This window comes from Ctenocephalides felis, unplaced genomic scaffold (assembly GCF_003426905.1).
Source record: "Ctenocephalides felis isolate EL2017-DRISC unplaced genomic scaffold, ASM342690v1 CF-g0.4_SCAFFOLD_00845, whole genome shotgun sequence".
Lineage (NCBI taxonomy): Eukaryota > Metazoa > Arthropoda > Insecta > Siphonaptera > Pulicidae > Ctenocephalides > Ctenocephalides felis.
In genome coordinates this window covers 67,756,620-67,781,874 of record NW_020536999.1, presented here as the reverse complement: position 1 = coordinate 67,781,874, position 25,255 = coordinate 67,756,620, and the positions used below count along the sequence as shown (strand labels likewise).

The 25,255-nt window shown below is 30.5% G+C and overlaps 2 protein-coding genes across 2 annotated transcripts in view; one reads left to right on the top strand and one right to left on the bottom strand.

Annotated features, from left to right (window-relative positions):
* LOC113387740 (ras-specific guanine nucleotide-releasing factor 1-like) overlaps window positions 1-25,135 on the bottom strand; it is a 130,770-nt gene extending 105,635 nt beyond the window's left edge. The window contains exon 1 of the mRNA XM_026625112.1: window positions 25,031-25,135. The gene's annotated coding sequence lies outside the window, so the exon portion shown is untranslated. The remainder of the gene's footprint in view (window positions 1-25,030) is intronic.
* On the top strand, window positions 18,237-25,255 carry LOC113376419 (BTB/POZ domain-containing protein 2-like). Its single transcript, XM_026616321.1, has 6 exons — window positions 18,237-18,614; window positions 19,836-20,351; window positions 20,482-20,638; window positions 22,097-22,241; window positions 22,804-23,059; window positions 24,976-25,255. Exons 1-6 carry the CDS (start codon window positions 18,447-18,449, stop codon window positions 25,180-25,182), a joined length of 1,449 nt encoding a protein of 482 aa, XP_026472106.1. The 5' UTR covers window positions 18,237-18,446; the 3' UTR covers window positions 25,183-25,255.

Genomic DNA, 25,255 nt, shown 5'->3' with positions numbered 1-25,255 from the left:
GAATTTATTTATTGTTCAATTTTATAGATAGTAAACAAAATTATTTTAATTTTAATTAGTAGAACTAAAAAATAATAGTTTATCTTGATTAAACAACTTTGAAAATAATTATTATCGTTATTCATGCATCATTATCACATATAAGAATGAAAATATTTTTATGATAGTGAAAGGAAAGTTTTCGAATAAATAAAAATAATACATTTTTAAACTAGCTGTAAGTGGAATTTTGTCTTGAGGCAATTATGGCATCGTGCCTTAAGGCAAATTGCTGGAACTTCCCGTACCGTAACGAAATGTTCGAGGAATACTGAATGTTTTCAAATAGATTATTATAAATATTGTAACATGTCTAATATTTATAAGAATTATATAAACTGAATGCAGAGTTGAAATTATTTGTAAAGTATATTAGAACTATAATCAGAATTAAAAATAAAATCTGAAATATTTTCGATATACAAAAAACTAAAAAAAAAAAAAAAAATTGGAACAACATTTTTTTTCCAAATCAATTATTTTGTTAAGACAAGCAGAAAGTTCTTTGAATCATTTAAATCGGACCCTTAGTTCTCTCAAAAATTGCCATTTTTTACATATTTAGCTCCTTTGCCAAAAACTAATAAACACTTCTCCCTATCATTACTAATTGAATGTTTTTAAGATCATTCAAATAGAATACTCCGTTCTCTCAAAAATTCGATTTCTATTTTCTGCACTCTTTGCTCCGTATCTCCGAAACGGCTGGACCTGCCTTTGCCAAAAACTAATCAGCTCATTTCCCTATCAATAGGAATCGAATATTTTTTGAACCATTCAAATCGGTTGATCCGTGCGCCCTAAAACGTGACTGGAAATTTGTATCCATACATACATACACACACACACATCAATTTTTTCTGAGGTATGCCAAAACGTTCAGAAACCTTCAAAACGTCGAGAAATGTAAAAATTTTCAATTCCGATTTTCGGCCCATTACAATAACTTACCCTACGGGAAGTTAATAAAAAAAATTCATTAAATGAAAAAAAATAAAAAAATATTAGATACATGTTGATACATGCTTGTTAATATCAATTTTAGTTTTAAAAACAATTAAGCTAAACTTTTATTTCTGTTCTGAGCAGTTTTAATTAATTAATTTTAAACTTTCTAATTGTTTTTTCTTGTTTAATAAAATATGATTTCAAAAAACTGAGAACATCTATCGAATTGCTACTTAGACGTGTCCTTTGTTTACTCACAAAATTTCCTGAAATAGAAAATACTCTCATACTTGCGACCAAATTATGCTTAATTGTTTTTAAAGCCTGATATAATAAATATAAGTTTTTTGTTCTTTAATTTGTGGCTTCTAGGGTTTAAAATCCTTTTTTTAAGTTTGAGTAGAGAAAGTTACTTCTTAAAGAATTAGTACTATTGCAGACAGATTAAATATCAAATGCTATTGAAACGATATGATTTCAAGAATCAAAACGCTTTCATCTATCTTTTATATTTGGCTATATTTATCATTTTTCATTTATAAAGTGAAAACCGACTTTTTTCACTAAAAAACCGGTTTTCGAATTCCATAATTTTCGCCAAAAAAACGGTTTTTGAAAACCGACAAACCCTAGTAAATATAGACTAGAAACATAATATATATAGGGTAGAGCGGGGCATAAAAGTCCGCGGGTAAGAAGGTCCACCACCGATATCTCAAAAAACAGTGAAGCAAACCGGTACAAGATCAGCGGACACACGGATAAACGAATACGAGGAGGAGATGAAAACGCTGTTGCGTCTGTAAATATAGACTAGAAACATAATATATTTTATATATAGGGCAAAGCGACGCTCGAAGGTCCGCGGGTAAAAAGGTCCACCACCGATATCTCAAAAAATAGTGAAGATAAAGATTTTTTTTAACAGCAAAATTTGAAAGTAGATGGAAAAATATGCATAACCAGACATCACGTTGATTCTTAGAACTTTATTATCGTGTGATAATCGGCAAGATTTAAAAATCTACTACAATTTTATTTCGTTGTTAGTTTTTTTTGGTTGTGAGCACTACTGTTTAGTTTACGAGGCTCTAATATAATTTTTAAGGATACGTATACTTAAAAATTATATTAAAGTCTCGTAAACTAAACAATAGTGCTCACAACCAAAATAACTAACAACGAAATGATATTGTAGTAGAATTTAATAAGGTAAGTTATTTAATTGTTTTATCAGAAGTTTCCAGATCGAAAGTTTCAGAAGTTTCTGAACATTTTGACATATCTCATTATCAGAAAAAATGAATGTGTGTATTATGTGCGTGTGCGTATGTATGTGTGAATACAATTTTTTGTCGACGTTTTCAGGAGTACCGCTTTACTAATTTGAATAATTCAAAAAGCAATCGATTCCTATTGATAGGGAGATGTGCTGATTTCTCAGTTTTTAGGAAAGATTAAAGGAACAAAATGGAAATTGATTTTTTGAGAGAACAACATTCAATTCGCATTCATAAGAAGAAGAGGTGATTAGTTTTTGGTAAAAAAAGGCCCAGCCGTTTCAGCTGGCCATTTATTCGAAAACCATGTATAAAAAATTACAGTTTTTGAGAGAAAAAAGCATCCGATTCGAATGATTCAAAAAACATACGTATATAAATACGAGTAATAAAATTAACAGCATTTATAATAATCTATTTGAAAGCAATGCATATTTATTCCCTTAATATTTCATTATAGTACGGGAAGTTCCAGCAGTATGCGTTAAGACACAATGCCATGCAACACTAGTTTCAAGTTATATTCAACTGTTTTTTGTATAACCCTGATAAAAGCATAAACGTGGGTGGAAAAAAAAGAACCAAAAGGTGTAAACAATAAAAAAATAGTAAACTAGTTAGGTGTATGGCATCGTGCCATAAGGCAAATTGCTGGAACTTCCCGTATCGTAACGAAATGTTCGAGGAATACAGAATATTTTCAAATAGATTATTATATAGTACAAATATTGTAACATTTTCTAATATGTATAAGAATTATATAAACTGAATTGCCAAGTTAAAATTATTTGTTTAAAGTATATTAGAACTTTAGTCAGAATTAAAAACAAAGTCTGAATTATTTTCGATATACAAAAAAATACTAAAAAAAAAAATTATACAATTTTTTTTCCAAAATCAATTATTTTGTTAAAACAAGTTGAAAATTCTTTGAATCGTAGTTCTCTCAAAAACTGCCATTTTTTGCACATTTAGCTGTGTATCTTCAAAATAGCTGGGCCTGCCATTGTCAAAAACTATTAATCACTTCTTCCAATCATTACTAATTGAATGTTTTTTAGATCATTAAAATCGGATGCTCCGTTCACTCAAAAACTCGATTTTTATTTTCTGCTCTCTTTGCTCCGTATCCCCGAAACGGCTGGACCTGCCTTTGCCAAAAACTAATCAGCTCTTCTCCCTATCAATAGGAATCGAATGTTTTTTGAACCATTCAAATCGGTTGATCCGTGCGCCCGAAAACGTGACTTGAAAATTGTATCCATACATACATACATACACACACACACATCCATTTTTTCTGAGGTATGCCAAAATGTTCAGAAACCTTCAAAACGTCGAAAAATGTAAAAATTTTCAATTTCGATTTTCGGCCCATTACAATAACTTACCCAACGGGAAGTTAATAAAAAATTAATCAAGTTAAAAAAACAATTTTACAGTTGTTATATTAAATTAATAGTTACCAGTTCGATAATTGTTTATTTGATGTGATACTAGTGAATTTCCTTTACAATTAACAATAAGACATTGGACCTGTCCCCTGAATTGTAGAAATAAAGCAAAAACATAGTTTTACAATGGTCAACAATGGATTTTGAATAAACATAACCATTGTTATGATATAATTGGTTTGTTTTTCAAAATATTATTGCTCAAAATTATTAACTACTACTTCTTGATATGAGGCTGCCCGTTTTGGGTATCTTACCTAGAAGTTTTTAAGGCAAGAACAAAGCTCTTACCGTTAATTAAAACGTTTATTAAAAAAGTTAAACTAAACCTTTACATTGACAAAGGTATAAACAATAAGAAAATATTAAGTTAAACAAAACAATTTTACAGGAGATAAATTAAGATTTATTTCTTTTCTGCTGATGAATATTTTTCACAAAATACCAGATCAAGTTTATATACGGCGTGATCAGACAAATGCGCTCATGTAGTTTTTATTTCGCATTGATACAATACTTTAGCCATTATTTTGCAAAATGCTTTAAAATTTTGAAATAAGATATCGTATCTGTTTGGCTGCTCCTTTTTACCCAGCCTATAGGGTAAGAAAGGCAAGTGAAATATTTTATGAGAATAGCTAAAAAATCTATTTTTGTAATTAGGAATTGATTGAGAATTTTGCTGAACATAGTTCGATGATTGTTCGTTTGATGTCTTGTGATGTAGTTAATTTGGTTCAGACAGTATAATTACATAAAAAATCATATTGGACCGTTGTGGGCCGCCATGCCCTAACAAGTTGACAGAAATAAAACATTTTGATAAAATTAAAAAGTTCAATCCAAACTATAACATAATAAAAATTTATATATAAATACCGTTTTTATTGAAAACATGTAAGTTTAAGAAAATCTAAATCTTATATATAAAAATGGAGCTCCCATTCAAATGTCCGAATAAAACTCGAAAATGGCTTAATCGATTTGGCCAGTCTTAGTCTTGAAAAATTCGTGCCAATCCAGAGAAAGTATAAAGGGTGAGAAATTATTTCAAATCCGCGTAGAAACTTTACATTTTTAATTTGAAAATTTTTGTAGAAGCGTAATTTAAATAAAACAATGGACGGTGGCAATTTCGTGAAATGTCAAACGCTTTTGACAGATGATGTTCAATTACGTTTAATAGGATGTTTTACGCGAATATTATTTGTAGTAAGTAATTATATACTCATTGGTATTTATAAAACATTTTCTAGGTTATATTATTTTTTATTTATCTTATTTAAATTCAGAATCTAAATTTGGTATCGATCAAAGGGACATTTTATCAAATAATATTTTCCCAGTCATAATTTCCCAGAATTTTCCGAAGAATAGATAGTAATATATAAAGGGCCGGGGTTAAAAAGGTTCACCACCGATGTGTACAAATCAGTAAAGTTAAGCATTGTTTAACAACAATATTTGAAAGTAGAGGAAAAAAGATGTATAGCCAGCTAAAACTTGATTTGAAAACGATAATCTTTTAAATGGAGGAGATAATCCATAATAAAAGTATTTTCTTCCGTTGGTAGTTATATTTTAGCATTAGTTAAAAATGTAATTATTTTGTAAAACACCTTTAAAATTATAATAAGGCTTTAAACCTTTTGCCACCTGCCCGTTACAAGTTACCCCGCATATAGGATAAAAAGGTCTAGATAACAAATTTTTGGAAGACATCAAAAAAGCACATTTCTACAGTGATGAAGTAGAAGTCAGTTACTGAACGTAGTCAGATAATTGTTCGTTTGATATGTCTTATTTGTTGTGATATAATTGTTATGGTTTTCACAATATAGTTTATATTTGCTCAAAGTCAAATTGGACCTTTGTGTATCGCCTGCTCTACATGTATACTTTTTATTAAATTCACTTTAATTCATCGAATGTAACTTGAAACTTTTCAAAAAGCAGGTCAAAGAAGAAATATTTAATTCATTTTTTATCTCTCCTCGCAAAAATTTGAAAATTTTGTATAAGCTCAGTAGTATTATTTACAATTATACACAAAATCCAGAATTCAAAAAGAATCTGAAAAACTTGAAACGTAATTAATAAGCCGAAAGACCAAAAAAGACTCGGATTGGATTATACGATGTTTTCTATAGAAAGTAAAATAAAACTTGCAGTTTGATTGTATTGACAAAATATAGACAAACTAATGGGGTTTATTGTTTTTATAATACCTAATTGTATACAGCATTCAACAACACATCCTTATGCACTTAAAGTATTAATATTTTTGATTCTCTAGAAATGGTTTAGAATATACCTTATTTAGCAAAACAACGTTTGCCGGGTCAGCTAGTACTTTATAAATTCAAATAAGTGTAGTTTCAAGTAATTTAATGAAAAGGGGTAAAAAAGACCAACTGAACCTTCACTCTGACAAAGGTGAAGGAAAGGTGAAATGAATAATAAATAATTCGGGACTAGATAAATTCTATTTTCAAGTTTTCTGGTAAGTATAAAAATATATTATAGTGAATATAATTAAAAATTGCTCAAGTAATAATAAACAATGTAATATAATTAATGTTTTTAAGAATGAATTAAATAATACCATTATGTGGTATAAATTGGTTTTCTTTAATGGCTTACAATTAGAAAATTTCATTAGATGATGAATATTATCTTATGCACATTTGTATAATATTCTTTTTTTCCAAAAATATTTCGGTCGACCTTGTGAGTGGTTTTACTTCTAACTTTTGCATTACTTGAGCCAAATGTATCAATTAGCAAAAAGTTTATTACGTTTGCAACCTTAAGACTCACCTGTGTAATAATAATAAGACAGACGGTGGAAACTTTGCTAATGTAGAATAGGAATAATAAATCTTGTATTATTTAATTTTTGATATTTTCTGCATTTTAAGATATAAGTATTCAATAAACTGAGAAGAAATCTAGAAAACCTTAAATTTAAACTTAAAGCTTATATTTCAATTTAAAGACTTATATTATTTTGAATAAATACACCCATTTTTGCTTAATTTTAAAAACTTTACATATTATTTTAATGAAATATACCCACTTTTGTTCAACTTTTGTTATTTATTGAATTCCGTTTGAAAATGATGAGGTTAAAGTACTTATAAAAGTGAAGTAAAATAATATACAAATATATTTTTCAACTTTCAAAACAAAGCGTTTCTTGCATAATGCATGAATAGGATTAAATAAAATAATAATTTCCTAAATTTTATTTAATAAAATTTCATGTAAAATGAGTGAATCCTATATAATATAAATATACGTTAGATAAATAAATAGTGATGCATAGGATTGTGCCTTATGGCAGATTGCTTTAACTTCCCGTACCTCAATTTAAAATTTATAAAAGCTTTAAAAAGTTTTAAAAACTTTGAAAAAAATTAGATCTTTTAGAATTTTGAAATTTTTGAAAAAATTGGACTTTTTAGACGCGTATTTACGAAACTAAGCAGTACGTTACCCCATCAATAGAAATCGAATGTTTTTGAATTATTCAAATCGGTTCTTGTTCTTGTAATCTGTGTTCTTGAAATTGTCGTCGATAATTTGTATCCGCACATCTATTTTTTCTAAGATATTCCAAAATGTTTAGAAACCTCCAAAACGTAAAGACATGCAAACATTTTCATTCCAGATTTTTTGTGATTACTACTCCCTACTATTCCCATTCCCATACACTTTTCAAAAATTTCGATTTTTCAAAAATACATAATAGGTTATAGCAAACTGCACTATTAAATATAGCATATGATAAATCTTGCAGACCAATATAACCCACCTACGACTAAATGCAAAGGTAAATTATTAAGCGTATAATTCCTTCCCGGCTCTTCTTTTAATATTGTTGTTTGCCTAACTAAAGTTCGTCACGTCTTTCGTTTAATCAGAACTCGAGAATTTAATTAGACCAAATGGAATGGTCTTTGCTTTTGCTTTTCGAGTATATATAAGTATGTGCCGAGGTCCCAAGGGTGAAATACGTTAAAGTTTTTTCTTTTACGTGCCGAGCAAGAAATAAGGTTTAAAATAGTAAATAGAAATACACCCAAGAGCTAGAATTGAAAATTAAAGACTTTTATTTACCATACTTCTTAGAATAATTAGAAAATTATTATTTATATCTAGTAGTGTATAATATTTTGTCATAAGTAAAATTGCGGTAACACTTAATCAACTGAATGAGTTGAAATTATGTTTATTTTTTTGAAATTATGTAATTTTAAATAGAGAAGCTAGGGGCTTATTGTAACAGTGGTAAGTAGTAACAGGCGATTTTTAATAGATTTTTTTAAATAATATTTTAAATAATATAAAATATTTCTTTGTCTCGATTGGAATTTTAAAGCCTTCACCCCCCGCATCATGTTGCCATTACTACTTTCCTAGACCTTCCAATACCCTATTAATATCTGAATACCGATATTCGATATTTGAAATTTGTAATAACGGGATCGCGGTGTTAATACCGGTATTGGCAATGAAAAATTTACTAGTCATATTTTAATTTACCGCGCTTGTTGTATTGGCATTATAACATTATTATTTTTCTAAAATGAGTTGTTTAATAAAATATGCTCCTAAAAAAGATATGATTTTAAGATTGTTTCATCTTCAAGCGAGGCCCGAATTTTAGTACAAATATAACAAGCCCAAAAGCAATTTCTAATTGTCATAAAAAATAATTAGAGTACATTATTAGTCGACACCAATTAGTACTTGGTATAGTGTATTTAGGTTGTAATCGAATCCTAATTAGAAAGAATTTCTAGGAATCTGCAACGTACGCAGAAGAAAGAGGTCATTCACCACCGAGACCAATATCAAACTGATTGATTATCAAACTATTTATCATTCCATTACTTGACTTAGTGAATTGTCATTATAATAAAACTAGCTGTAAGTGGAATTCTGTCTTAGGGCAATTAAAGTATCGTGCCTTGAGGGGTTAGGGGTACTTGGAATTTTTGAAAAATCGATTTTTATTTTTTTGCATTTTCATTAAGTGTAATATCTTGAAAATGTTCTCTGAAAATTTCAAGTTGATCCGATGATTACTTTTTGAGTTATTGGACTCTTACCAGCGCGTTGACGCAAGTGGAGAGCTCGCTACTTATACTCAAGATTATTCTCCCTCACCTCCTGATGTTTTGAAAGCTTTTAAACCGATTTAAAACAATCTCAACAATGATAATTTACTTTCAAGATGTGTAGTTCAAGATTGAATCCATAATCAGAAAAAATTAAGAGCTTCAACCAACTACTGTAAAAAATATGCCTAAAAACCGTGAATACTAGTTCTACTATCGTACAAATTGCTGAATACATATACATAATCATTACTATTGATTATGGGTACCCTAGGACCTAGTTGTGGCTATAATTCCCATTGGTATGCTGAAAAATTGGATGCTGCACGTGTGAAAGTAGCAGATCAGCGCGCCCACGAGACGACACGGTAGGGCAGAATGCTTCGTAGTGTTGTGCGCCAGCACCCTTATATTTAATTATTCACTTATCTATGCTCTATGGACTCATCATCCCTCTATGGTGTTGTGTGTCAGCACCCTTATATTCAACACTTTGCTGTACCGGACTCTATGGAACCGGACTCTATGACGGACTCTACCGTCACTCTATGGAATACGTGAACTACAACCCTTCAGGATTCCGCTCTATATATGAGCTCTATGGGCAATATTTCCGGCTCGAACGAGAGCCTCTAGGATGATGTAAAAATCGGCATTCTCTACCTAACCTCAGTGGCATACATTTGAACGCATTAATCATATATTAAATATAATTGTTGTTTGTCTGAAATATATCTTTGTGAAAGTTGATAGTTTTCTTTATAAATACCTCCTTCGCTAAAGCAAAATCCTAACAGTAGGCAACACCAAATGGAAATTTTGGAAACTTCCACAATGGCTGAAGAACTGTTATATGACCCAGGAATAGATGACTCGGTGTAAATGAATTAATAATTCGTATTTCTGTACGTAAATCCAATGTAAAACTTTGAACGCGTTTTTCTCAAAACTATGTTTTTTGAATCGGTGACCACTGTAACTCAAAAACCGCTTAGTAGATTTTAATGAAATTTATACAGTTTTTAGAATACATAATAAACTCGTGCCTGATCGAAGGATTTTTATTTTTTCAAAAATTTGAATTTTTTAAGACCAATTATCTGTTGATTTTTTACCCAAAAATCTAGATTTTTACTTTCTGATGCTGCCATTTTGTTAATTTTTGCAAAAAAAGAAAACCTTCGATCCGGCCCGGGATTAACTATTCATAAAACTATTTTTTCAATTTGATTGATTTTAGATGAATCTCCAAGGAGTTATGATGGTCACCGCCAAGACCGTTTTTCGAAACAGCGTCAACAAAAACAGCTATAACTTTGGGAATATTGATTTTTTTTCTGAAATTTTTGTTACATCATGTCAAAACATTGTATAATAATGCTGTATTAATATTTTTGTAGAAAAACATTGTCTAATAACAAAAAAAAAATACTAAAAACACTCATTTTTTCGTGCCTGCAAGTACCTCTAACCCCTTAAGGCAAATTGCTGGAATTTCCCGTACCAAAAATTATTATTTTTTTAAAAGCGATTAACATTTTTGAAAAAATTTTACTTCGAAAAAATTAGATTTTTGAGAAACAAAAAAAAATTGTGAACATTTTTCAAAGCAATCGTACTGCTTTAACTGTATAGAGACGAAATGTCAAAGCGCGTAAGCGCCGCGTCGCCGTCTAACGGATAAGCATTGGTACGGAACCCATAGGAATGTAAACAAAATTAATACTTATTGTTAAACTTTCTATAAAATATCTGATAATTTGATGTGCATATGTCTAATAATCATTTTGACCGCCAAATAGCTTTTTGTTTTACTTTTTTCATTAGATCTCCAAAATCGCTAGACCTGCCTCCATGAAAATTTGATCAATTCTTCATCTTGTCAATACAAGTAAAATGTTTTTTGAATTTTTAAAATCGGACGCTCCGTTCTCTTAAAAACCGTGTTACCGTTTATGGCACTTTTTGCCCCGTATCTTGGGAACGGCTAGACCTGCCTCCACCAAAAATTAATCAGCACGTCTCCTTATCAGTACAAATCGAATGTTTTTTAAATTATTTGAATCGGTTGATCGGTGTTCTCGAAATCGTCGACGAAAATTTGTATCCGCACACACACACACGCACACACACATACACATACATCCATTTTTCCCAAAGTATGCCAAAATATTCAGAAACCTTTGAAACGTCGAGAAATGCAAAAATTTTTATTTTCGATTTTTTTGCGATTACTATAACTTACCCTACGGAAAGTTAATAATAAATAAATACGAATGATTGACATGAAGATCAGTCGTATCGATTGTATATTACTATATTATATTATTAGTTTAGAAAAAAATTTTTTTTTTTTCATTTTCGATATATAGTGAATTGGTGCAATCTGGTCATCTCATAGTTCCAAAGGCGGTGCTCTGATAAGTCATGAATATAGCAGAGGTCAACTTCACGTCTTTCGTAACATGGGTTCTTGCATTATTAGAAAGCAAAAATACATTGTCGAAATTCAATCGAAGGATCTTCATATTCTTTATTTTCTGTCGGTCGAAAGATCGGCTCCAATTGATGTAGACTACTTTAGAAGTATTTGGCAAAAGTTTTCATCGAGCAATGTTACCAAAAATTCATCTTCGAACATTTTCGGTTGTTCAGGACGTTCTTATCTTCCATATCAAAATTTCCATTTTTGAAATAATGAGATAGTCTGCACCTAATACTTCCACTAGAATACGATGATTTTTTATGGCACTTTTCTTCATATTTAAAATAATGAGATAACAATCCCTGCAAAATAGATTTTTCAGCCGCATGTCTGTTACTGCACAACATTTGCCACACACACTATAACAAAATGTCATATTGTTAAAAATATTAGTAGCTTCTAGAAGAATATTTACTTTGATATATTTTGCATGAGTCACTATAAATTATTGGCTCACGCCGTATTTTGTACAACGCTACGAATTAATTCCATCACCTAATAAAAAACCACACCTGGTTTAGTTGAAACAAAACGTTGATGCAAGTTGCAACATACAAGAATGGTATTATCTGGTATATGTTATGAAGCCTATACAGATGCAAATGAAGAAGAAGATCTAAAATGCATTGTTGATATGATGTAAACACATTATGCAAGAGATACTATGTCTCTTCTTTGTATTATGATACTAAGTTTACGTGAATTTGTGATAAGAATTCTTTAGAAAAATCAATTTTCATTAAAATAAGTAATAATAATTTATCTGAGGCATCATTGTCATTTTAATTTTGGAATTACTGGCTTCAGTAGATATTACAACAAGCCTCAAACACGAAGTAATATAACACCATATTTTTTTTAGAAAATAATTAATCGTGAAATAATGGACAATTGTTATGAAATTATGTTTACTTGATGCGATAGAAGAATAGTTACAGCATCTATCCATCTTCATTTCGTAAGAAATATAATCAGTTGATCTCAAGATATATTAATTAAAAATAAATAAAAATGTTACAAAATTCCCTAGCCCAGCGATTTCCAACCCGTGGGGCCCCATACAGTTCCACGGGAGGCGCTAAGCTGTTTTAAAAATATTAATTTTAAATACTGAGTAAGTGTCAAAAACTAATGAGCAAAATACGTGCAAGAAATCCACAATTTTCGCTGCAATTTTGCCAGGACAAATGTACATACTTCAAAATGTACTGCTTTATTATTGTGAAGCACGTTGGCTTTCACGTGCTAAAGTACTTCAAAGAGTGTTAGTGAGCAAAAAAGAAATTGTCATGTTTCTTGCTGATAACAAAAGAGATGAAGCAGATTTGTTTTAAGACACGAAGTTCTTCGCAAAATTTGCGTATTTAGTTGCTATTTTTCAAAGACTAAGCGATTTAAATAAATCAATACAAGGATCTCAAAATCATGCTTTTGTTCAGAAAGACAAGCTTTTATGAAAAATTAAAACTGTGGATAGCTACTATGAAAACTAATAACTGACATGTTTCCCACCTTTGTGTTACTGATGAAATAAAAGTAAGTAAAGGTATTATTATCAATCATGTGACTTGTCTAAGGAACCAATTTTCGCATAACTTTGAAGATCTAGATATGTTCAAATACGAATTGATTAGAAATCCATTTGTCATTGAGAAATATGACGATTTGCTAAAAAACAAGCTCAGCTGTGTTAATTATGTTTCTATGATTTGTTTTCATTAAATTTAAATTTATTTTTTCTTTTAATCAATAGTTATGTTTGTATGTACATTTGTTTAAAATATTGTTTATTATTTGACATAATTTCAGTTAAGTATATTTAAATCAAATTGTTAGAAAAATTAGGGGGGCGCAATATTTTTTTCTTTCGAAAGGGGGGCGCAAAGAAGAAAAAGTTGGAAACCACTGCCCTAGCTTTCCTATGTCACTTATTCTCTGCAGTGGCGGATTAAGCTCTCTGCCGCCCTAGGCCCTTTACGTTCAGGCGCCCTTTTAAATAGACTTTTTTAATTAAACATTTTTTAAAAAATTATTCAGATATAATTTTTAACTTTACGTAGGATAAGTTATATTAATCGCAAATAAATCGAAAATGATATTTTTTCTTATCTTCACGTTTAAAGGCATTCTGAACATTTTGGTTTACCTCAAAATGTGTATGTGTGTATGTATGTTCAATTCCCATTGATTCTGATTAGTTTTTCGCTAGGGCTGGTTCAGCCGTTTCGAAGATATGAAGCAAAAAATACAAATAGAAATCAGAACTTTACGCCCTGAATATTTTCCTTATGTCGTATTTATGTAGATGGTAACCCGACTGCTGATTCTTTCATATTTGATTACTTCATTATTAGAAATTATCTACTAGGGCTGACTTATTATTAACTTCCTGATGGAGCACTTTGAAAATTTAAAGTTTTTTTGAGATGTTAACAAAATTTGTACTTATCATTAATATTCTTATAAAGTATCTGATAATTTGATGTGCATGTGTCCAATAATCATTTTTCCAAACGTTATTTTATAACTTGTTTTTGAATCTTCATAACCGCTATACCTGACTTTCCAAAACCTGGTTAATTGTTCATTTCATCAATATGAGTAAAATGTTTTTTGAATCATTCAAATCGGACTCTCAGTTCTCTCAAAAACCAAATTTCCATTTTTTGGCACTTTTTGTCCCGTATATTCGAAATGGCTGAACCTGCCTTTGCCAAAAACTAATCAGCACGCCTCCTTATCAGTAGGATCGGTTGATCCGTGCTCTCGAAACGGTTTACGAAAATTAGTATTCGTCCTAATTACATATATTCATATAATATTTCTTACATAAAAACGCACGGACCCACAAACATCTATTTTTTCTAAGCCACAAATGTTTAGGAACCTTCGAAACGTAAAGATATGCAAAGAAAATTTTCCATTTTTTTGCGACTACTATTACTACTACTACCCTGCGAGAAGTTAAAAATGAAACAAAATTTGTACTGATTATTAATTTTTTTGTAAAAAAATCTGATAATTTGATGTGCAAATGTCCATTGATCATTTTTGACCACTAAATGGCACTTTTTAGGATCACCAAAACGCACTCTCACTTTACCATCGCAAAAATTTACTTAATGTACTTATTTAGTTTTGAATTTCCCAATCGGATAGAGAATGGGGCTCTCTAAAAGAATGAAGAGCTATTTTTTATCATTTTATTTATTCCGAAATGAATAAACCTGCCATTACCAAAAACTAATCAGCACATCTTCCCGACAATTGAATCATTCAATCAATTGATTCGTCTCAAAAGCGTCGACAAAAAAATGTAACCGCAAATACACATCCATACATCCATTTTTCCTAAGGTATGCCAAAAAGTTAAGAAGGTTTTGAAACGTAAATATTTATAAACAATTGCATTTACGTTTCCTTTTTAAAATTACTATAACTTACCCGTGAAGGGAATGCCAATGTATTGTAGTTGCCAATGCCAAGATATTTAGTTTAGGTTTAGTTTCATCTTACAGAATACATTTAAAAAAGAAAAAAATATATACGAACTAAGACATAATTAAATCAACACAAAATAACAGTTAATATATTATATTAATTCCCAAAATAAAATAAGAAACCATTTAAAACCATTTGAAAACATTTTGTATGTAAGATTTTCCTTAATAAAGTTACAAAAAATGAACAGAGCTTCAATATTTTTTCAAAAAAAGCTTATCAATTTGATAATTTTTATTTTGAACATGATACATCAATAAAAGTATTAATGAGGCGCCCTCGAATAAGTTTGATTAGAAAACGAATAGCATTCTATGTCATAGAAAATTATCTAGATCAGGATCAATTCTTAAAATAAATTGCCGTGACAATTTTTCGGATTTAAAATTTTGACATTCTGAAAAACTTGCCGCCCCCCAAATTGTGCCGCCCTAGGCCCGGGCCTCACCGGCCTATGGGTTAATCCAGCACTGATTCTCTGATAACATTTTTATTTGTTTTCTATTAAAAATATATATATATATTGTCAACGGGTACTTTATTGGTTTTGTAGAGTATTTAAATCATATAATCAATCTCTGTCTGTCAGAATTAACAGATATAAATGCAACAAAAAAAACTTTCAACAATGTATCATTTCATATAAATTCAATGAGTGCAAAACGATAAAAATGAGACCTTTCATAAACAGATGTCCATCAAACGGTTCTAATTCGACGACATCTCTTCAACCCAAGAGATATGCGGGCAAAGGGTTGTGTTCGTGTACCTCTCTCCAATGAAAAGCAACAAAAGAGGTTTCCTGAGGTTTCGGTTCTGGTAACATAATACTCCATAGCATCGTGTCCTCTGGGCTTTTATTCAACTGCTCAAAGTTTCGGGTCTCTGCTTTTCAATTATACGCATACCCTTATACATTCGAAACAATATAAAGCCCTATACGAATACGAATTTAAGTTTTAGCCCTTTATACATTTTCCATGAGCTAATTAAATCGATGTTGTAATAAGTCTTGACGGGCGGTCGGTGGCGGACGTCTTATGAAGACGAGACGAGGGTTTCACGCTTTCTTTATAAGAACTTCGAGTCTTGATACGTAAAAGAAATTATTCAAATTTAAGGATTTTGTTTGGTTTCATATACAAGGTAAACTGTAAGGTAGATTGCATACATAGCATATACAATTAGTTTAATTAGCTACTATAGGAAAACGTGGTTCTACTAAAATGAAGTCAAATGCGACACATCCTAACCTCATCCGGAAGTTAAGAAAGTGCTTTCGAAAAAGCTAATTTTGTATTTTAACGACACTTCCTAGGTTTACTTTGAAGTCTAGATACTTCGCTCAAAAGTAGATGTTTCTCATGAAAAAATTCAATATCAAGAATGTTTTCTTATGAAGGCATTCTAAGCATCGAGATTACAAACCAGTTACACTGAAGAGCATTTGCTTGAATTTATGCAGATCGGTTTGCATTTTTGGATGACATTATTTCAAAATTTCTGGTGTTTCAAATTTTTAACTCATGCTAGTTTTGTGTTGCTTTGGCGTTTCTAGTCATTCTGAAAACGTTTGACACCAAAATTGGATAAAGTATGTTTGGTTACAGTATTGGTTAAAGTATATGATTTTATTAAGACATTACATAATGATGAAGTTCTTGGTCTGAACAAACATTCTAATGTATTACCGGCCTACAAAAACTGAATAAATTAAAATATTTGAATGTTTGTTTTATATTAATGTTAAAACGTTTATGCATGCATTAAATTAAATAACATAATTACAGATAGTATTAATTAGAAAATAGTTATAAATTCGAAACCGAATTGATTGATTGATTGACTTGATTAAAATAACATGTAAAGCTAAACTTCATTTTCGAAATAAACAGTTGAAAAATGTATTGTAATAGTTTTAAAACTTTCGAAATCTGAATTTCTAGTTTACTAATATAAATATAACCGTATAAATATTTACATTATTTATATACAAGCAAGCTCATAAAAAGTTATATCATATTTCACCAATAAAAAGATTATTAGAAAAGATATTTTACGAGGTTTTATATTGATATATTGAAGTCAATGAAAACTTTCCAAAATGTGTAACAATTGACTTAATCAACCGAAACAAAAAAATGCCTTGGCCGATCTTCTCCCAAACCAAATCCCGTCCACTCCTTAACAGGGTATTCCAATGGCTTTTAAATTTGTGAAATTCAAATTTTGACTTATCACATCACACAAGCGACTTTTGACACAAATATTTTAATATTTGACTATCATATTTTTTCAAACTTTGATGAATTTTTAAAATTAAACGACTTGTCGTAAGGACGTAATATGTAGTATGATATTGATTACAACAACTTGTGCCAGCGAATCTTTGCCAAAAAACTAATCAGGTCGATTCCCAACCAATATCTTGCCAACAGTTTTTCAATTTTTATAATCGATTTAGAATTGCGGGACGTTTCTAACTTTTCTAATTAATAAAATTGAGATTTGAATTTTTGAGACTAGTACTCATGGCACTTTCTAATTTTTCCATCTAACTTCCAAAAACAATCAGTTTTATATACTATACTGAACTTTTCTGGCTTCTGAGACGCAAGTCAATTCAATCTATTGACAATAAACTTCTTATTTACAAGATAGTAATAAAAACCAATATGGACTTATGGCATAGAATTGTGAGGCTGTGCGAGCAAATCCAATATAGTGCTAATGCAACGTGCCCAATCGAAAATATTAAGGCAGATTACTGATGCTCCGTGGTTTGTTAGCAATAAAACCTTACACGACGATCTTCATATTGAATTTATAAACACAGTCATACAAATCAACAGTGTCAAACATTTTCATACACTGACTAAAACATCATACAAATTCTATAGTCCCTCAGCTTCTTGAGACATCAACTTTAAGAAGACTGAAGATGAAGCTGCCTAAAGCTAATATGGAGGATCCTTAAAACTACCACAACTTTATATGAATAGAATAGTAGAATCACTTAATGAAGTGATTCTCTAACAATCAATATAATATTTATCACATTAATTTATATGTGTATTTTTAAGTGTGTGTGCCTATGTGGGAGTGAATGACATAAGCCAAATAGCTCATAGAATTGTCCTCTATTCTGATTGCTATTGAAAATAAAATTTAAAAAAAAAACAGTTTTATGTTCAAGTTTATGAAAAAAACAATTGCTGATCATTAAAACAAGTTTATTTCCAAAAAACTTAATATTTTATGTGATTTATTTCTATCTTTTTAAAATAGATTTTGAAAGTGGATTATTTGAATTTAACGGCAAAATGTATACCACGAAGTTGAATCTTTAATGTCACGGCGCCAACATAAATCAATTCTAAAAGTCGTCATCTACAAGGTTTGTTTTATATTCAAAATGTCAACCAATACCTGTCAAACATACTAACAATCACATAACATGTCTTTTTGAGCAATAATCAATTGTGATGCAATAAATTCTAGTCACCCAGTTATTAAATAACCGTACACATACCAAACGATAAACGTGAAAATAAAATAAAATGAAGGAACTCTATTTATAATTGTTCAGATTGTGAAACTAACCTAAGACGAAATGGCTGAGGAACAAGAATTGCCCCAAAATATGCAACCTTCCAATTTACAAGACCGCCAGATAAGTTTACCCTTGGAGCAACCGGTTAATCAAAGCAAATCATTTTATAATTGGCAGGCTACTAAAACTACTCTTAAAGAAAGATTTACCTATCTATTCAACAACGAGGTTAGATGACATTTAAACTATTAGTTTTAATCACTAAAAAAAATTTAGCTTAATATAACTCTTCTTAAAGATCCTGTGAACAGATCGTTACACTACGAACAGTTCATGTTTGTAGACAAACTAATTAATATATAAGAATTATTATGAGAAAAAATTAAAACAAAATATTATTCCAACAAAGATTTTAGCAGTTTACTTGATTAATCGATTACCTAAAACCTTTTGATACAAATTTTCTTGAGCAGTTATTTAGCAACAAATTTCTTCAGTAATTAATAGCTAGTTTGATATTTTTAATTATGCTTTGTATTGAATAAACCGAAACATAAGTAAAGAAACACTACTGGAATAAAGTTATTTTAAATAATAAATTATGTGGAATCTTTGTGTAAGCTGATCTGTGAAAGCATTGCAAAAAATTTTTAAAATGCAATCTTGCAAATAATGAATTTAGTAATCTGAAATAAGTATTAGATTAAAAAATTAATCAGTTATAGGGTTCAGCAGAAGTAATGGATGAATTCTATATGGATGGGAGTAAAAAAATGTATTGGGCGCTTTGTGAGTGCACTAAATATAATGCGTGTCAGGTCATTTTTTGATGGTATCTGCATTTTTGAGTATTGAAGCTATATTTTTTTTAAACAAATGATACAGCTGCTACAATGACATCCACTCATTGTTTTCACATTTCACAGACCTTCTACAACCTAAATTGGAGCAACCTAATATTTTTCCAGATTGAATTGAAGATATGACTTTGCACAGATCACATCAAATCAGATGTTTCCTGGCCGTATTATTTCACACATCAGTGACATTACATGGCCTGTGCTCTCTCCAGACATAATATCATTAGATTTTGTTCTATATAAGTCATTCTGAAAAAATAGTGTATACTAATTATATTCAAACCATCTATGTCTTAAAAAAAGCAATCAGAGCAATAATTTCAAAGATACCGCATGAAATGACTGCACATGATACGAAAAACTTCAGAGATAGCTTAAGCTTGTGCATCACAAAAATGGGACACCATTTGGAAGATATTATTTTTTACAAATAAACTTTAACATTTAGCAATTCTCTTGGTTAATGTAGTCTTTTAATATTTATAGTTCTTGGAAATCCATCCATAATTTCTGCCCAGACCCTGTATATGCCTAATCAATTTAAAACTATTTTTGTTTTTCTTTCTCTTCACAAACCAATATTTTCCAGGTACTAAGTGACGTTCATTTTATTGTTGGTCGAGAAGAAGCCCAACAAAGAATTCCAGCCCACAAATTTGTATTATCAGCCGGCAGTGCAGTCTTCGATGCCATGTTCAATGGCACACTATCTAATCATTCAGGCGAAGAATATCTTCCAGATGTAGAACCAGTTGCATTTTTATCTTTATTACGATTTTTGTATTCTGATGAAGTAAGTTTATGCCCTGATTCTGTCATGCAAACTCTCTACACTGCCAAGAAATATGCTGTACCTGCATTGGAAATCCATTGTGTTGATTTTTTAAAAAGCAATTTGAGAAGTGATAATGCTTTCATGCTTCTCACACAAGCAAGATTATTTGATGAACCCCAATTAGCAAGTATGTGCCTCGAAATGATCGACAGACACACCACAGATGCAATGAACGCTGAAGGTTTTATGGAAATAGATTTGCGAACATTGATTTGTGTTTTGGAACGAGATGCATTGAGGATCACTGAATTGAAGATCTTTGAATCAGTGGTTAGTAAAAAACTATCTTACTATATTAATTCAGCTCAAATGTAATAAATATAAGATTCACAAAAATAGTGTAGATGCTAAATTTATAATTTGAAATCAATTGATGATGATTTTTTTTATTATGTTATAGGTTCGTTGGTCAGAAGCTGAGTGTGTTAGACATGAATTGCCTGTTACACCCGAAAACATGAGAGCTGTACTTGGTGAAGCTTTTTCTCTCATAAGATTTCCACTGATGTCTTTGGAAGAATTTGCTGCTGGTCCAGCTCAATCTAAATTATTAACTGGTGAATTTTTTGTGAATTTGTAATATGTGGAAATTCATTTTATGAATATATTTAATTTAAAAATAGTCCCACAATTTGAAGTTAAGTTAGAACAGAGATTACATTAAGTTAGAACATTATAAACATGTGAACTATTAGATTTTAAAAGAAAGTTAATAATTATGCAATAACACATAGCATATAATATAGCTAGTTATAAGTAATATTTTGCCTTAAAGGCCGTTCAAGTATTACGTAAGCACTATAGGGGGGCGGGGGGGTTGTTGATTTGCTTATTTTGGGTTGACATGGGGGGCAGAGGAATCTGGATGATGATTACGTCATAGGTAGTATTTTTGTTTTTTTTACATCAATTGCAAAATGTTTACGTGAGCATGGGTGTAGGGGGTAAGAGCTTTGCTTACTTTTGCTGACAAGGGGGATGGGGGGGGGGATAAATAATTGTAATAAATCCGCTTATGTAATACTTGAACGATCCCTTAAGGTAAGTGGCAACAACTTCCCGGTGGATACAAATAATCAACTTAATCAATAAGAATTTCGATTCATCCATTTAGGTGAAATGTTCAACTGTTTATTTCACTTTCTCTAAAAATTAATCAATGGGATTTCCAAATGATGTCTTTTTAGGCATACTTTTAATTGTATATTCTATCTATAATTGTATAAAGCAAATTAAATTGTTCAACACATTTTATTTCGCCTATTTCGGGTTTTAGAAACGTATTTTATTAAATGGTGTACGTCAACTGTAATCAGTAGCTGCCTATGAAACTTCGAACCTACATATGCACGAAATGCATATATTCTTATTAGAATCGGTAAAGCGCGGGACGCAATTCCAAACTTTCGTGAATTCCCCAAATTAAATATTTTTATAATGATATCTATTGTCATACAATCATACATATTCATTGAAATTGTCGAAAAAAAAATTCAATTACGAAGAAACGGCTCGGCCTACCTTCACTAAAAACTAATCAACGCGATTCCCACCCAATATCTTCCAAATGGATTTTGAATTTTTAAAATTGGTTCAAAATTGTGGGCTTAGACGTGAACGATTTTTTTTTTTTTAATTTTTCTACTAAAAACAAAGAAGCAGCTTGGCCGATCGTCGCGCAAAACTGGTAAACGCTAGTCGCTAGGAACATCGAATTGCTTTCAAATTTTTGAAATCCGTCCAGACGTCTTTGAGAAAACATCCATGAAAGGTCAAAAATAAGCTCATTCAATACAAAATGATTTTTAACATCAAGAAAACACATAGCAAGTCGGATTTTTTTGCGAAAACATGAAATTCTCCTTCAGGAAGTTGATAAATATTCTACCAAGTGTTGCATATTTTAACTCATCAAATTCTGTTTTCTGCTAACTCAACTAATTTTGCGGCAAGTTGCATTCAACATGAGTTAGATTCAGTTTTATATAATTCAATTTGATCCATTATAATTTCAGATCGAGAGGTGGTGAAGTTATTTTTGCATTTTACGCTCAATCCTAAACCAACTGCAGGTTTTCCAATATCTCCAAGATGCTGTTTAACAGGCCAAGAACAGACTGTGAATAGGTTTCAACAAATTGAAGGTCGCTGGGGCTATAGGTACTACTTAGCTATAATAATAGTTCTAGAATTAGTCAATCTATAAATTTTATTTGAAGTTATTTCATTTTCTCTGGCAGAGCAGTTGTGGTTTATTTTATTTTCATAAAAGAAAATAATAAATAGTAGTCTGCTCGAATTCAGGACCATAAATCAAAGATTCCTTTCCTTTTTTGTTTACTATTCTCATTATTTTATTACCATTAATAACTTTTTTATTAACTCTCATGAATTTTCCTTTCAAACTTCTGCTTCCACACTTCCTGATCATGTGCTTTGGTTTTCAGTCCTCTGTGAAAACTGTTAGAAGAGAAAATCTGCATTCTTGTTCTTCCCAATCCATTTAGTCCCTCTCTTTTACCTTAGATGATGTCATGTAGAAGGCATTCACTTCACAGAATAAGTCCAATTTTTTCTCAGGACTTCTTCATTTGTTAACTTACCTGTCCACTTTATCTTTTCCATGCGTCTCCTGCACCATATTTCAAAGCTCCCCAGATAGTTCTTGTTAAGAAAACTGTATATTTATATTGTATATTATATCTATTGTTTTCTATTTCAGTGGCACTTGTGATAGGATAAGATTTTCAACAGATTTTCGCATTTATGTAGTTGGATTAGGTTTATATGGATCTGTTTACTGGCCTGCATATTATGATGTTGATGTCAATATAATACAAGCTTCTACTGGAAGTGTGGTTGCTACTAATCAAACTACTTTTAGCTGTGATAAAAATAGTAACACTCACAGAGTGATGTTCAAAGAACCAGCTGAGATAATACCTAACGAGTGGTATATAGCCAGTGCTATGATGAAGGTGTGTATAATAAATTTATAAGTTTAGATGACTCCCAAAGTGATCGAACAATAAAACTTACTTTTGACTTTTTAAAAGCAATGAGGTTTACAGATCATGTTACTGGTAGGGCTGACTCAATGCAATAATGGAATCTTATATGAACAAACAAACAAACAGAGTAGTTTAGCTGTTATGACTTCTGTCTTTACTATATCCTAACAACAGCACCCGGTGTTTCCTGCTGTTAGAAATTTATGAAAAAAATAGATATTGGGTAAATAAGGGGTGCAGAGCACAAAAAGTTTATGAACCTGTGGTTTAGAAAAATTTAAATCTACTTATTGTTAGACCTCTCATAAAAAAAGAACTATAGACAAGAGATAGTCACTTAAATTGTTCGGCTTGTGTATTATGTTGTCTGTAAAGTGTTTTGCATAGTCTGAAAATGTTGTAGATTGTCTAGAAATGTACTAGATAGACTGGAAATGTTCTACATCAGTGATTCCCAAAGTGGTCCATATGGGCCCTCAGGGGTTCATGACAACTTTCAAGGGCTTTATATCAAAGAAAAAAAATTTTAGACATCCATGATAGTGGATTACAACACACCATGTTAGCATATTTTTATTATTATTTTAAAGTCAATTAAATGATGTCTATACTTGTATTTGAATCTTTACTTTAAATGTTTAATAATAAAAAAAGAAAAAAAAAAAATAGATATCAGCTAAATAGGAGGTCCATGGCAAAGCCTAAGGCACGACACAAACAAATTTGGGAACCTATTTTCTACATAGTCTTAAAAAGCTCTGGATAGTATGAAAACTTTCTAGATAATGTAAAATGTTCTAGATAGTAAAAGTGTTGCAAATAGTTTGAAAACGTTGTAAGTTGGCTGTAAATTGTTCATGAAAACTGAAACAAAATTTATTTAAACAAAGAAAAATATAGGGGAAGTACATGCAAAATGACATTGTTTTCTGTTTTATAATGATGTTTATTTATTTACTGATATTATAACCAGTCATCTTTGGTTCATTGACAACCAGTAACATTGACACACTTTTAATTAAGTAGGAACTATAATGAAACGAAGCCAAAGAGAACAAATCAAACATCATATCCAATCTTTGCCGGGTTTAGAACTGAAAGAAGGGTTTTGCAATTTTTGCAAGGGTTTTGTTTTACTGGTGAATCTTTTGATCTGTTTTTAGAAGTTAAAAGCCAATCACCTTTGACAGGTTTCAATATTCTTTTTTCCTGGCCTCAAATGAACTACCTTGTAGTTCTTGCAAAATAATGCTGTCATTTTATCTATTGTGTAAATTTGTTAGTTTGTTTGAAAGTGATAAAAAATTAATTAATAATCAAAATTCCATCACAATTGCAATAAAATTGATCCAAATCACTAGAACTCATGTAAGTTGATTGATTTTAATAGAAATGATTACAAATATCCCCAAAATAAGTCCCAAAAATACATGACAATATCACCTTTAAAATAAACTTTTGAATACGCGATACACGTTTGAACTGACTACTTCGACAAGACTGTGACAATGACGCCTAATATCTGACAGGATTGTGACTATGCATTTTTTTTTTTAGTATAGTCACGTAAACGTTACTAAAACTGACCAATTTTTAAATCAGGCCACTGTGTCATTTTGTCCATATTTCTCTTACACAGAGAATATGTAGTTGTCACAAGAAAGCTGAATTTTTCAGGAGTGTTCATCAACATAAACAAAAATCATAATTTTGTTTATATAACAAAAATACTATCAAACAGTGCTAGCACATAAGAACCCACATATTTTTTGTATTACATATAGAAAGTTATACTTTTTATATGATTATTTATAAAATTTTCAGACTTCTTGCACAATCTTTTCTGTTTTAGTATATAATAATATGTTTTTATGATATTTCAGGGACCTGATTCTAAATATGGTACAAAAGGTTTGCGTAAAGTAGTTGTTGACTTACCAGAAGGATGTTTCCGAGAAGATAACAGTTCAGGAGATCATAAACTTATGCCTTTGAGCAAAGTAACTTTTAGTTTTGCCTATGTGGCTGGACAAAATAATGGAACTTCTGTTGAAGATGGCCAAATACCTGAAATAATATTTTACACATGAAGAATTAACATATATTATATTATGGCCATTCCTTAAATTACAAAAGATGGATATAATCAATATAATCTTGCAA

Coding starts and splice junctions, on each gene's coding strand:
- LOC113376419 (XM_026616321.1), top strand. CDS start 18,447: ATGGCTGAGGAACAAGAATTGCCCCAAAATATGCAACCTTCCAATTTA. Junction 22,242..22,803: donor GAAGGTCGCTGGGGCTATAG/GTACTACTTAGC, acceptor TTTCTATTTCAG/TGGCACTTGTGATAGGATAA. Junction 23,060..24,975: donor TAGCCAGTGCTATGATGAAG/GTGTGTATAATA, acceptor ATGATATTTCAG/GGACCTGATTCTAAATATGG.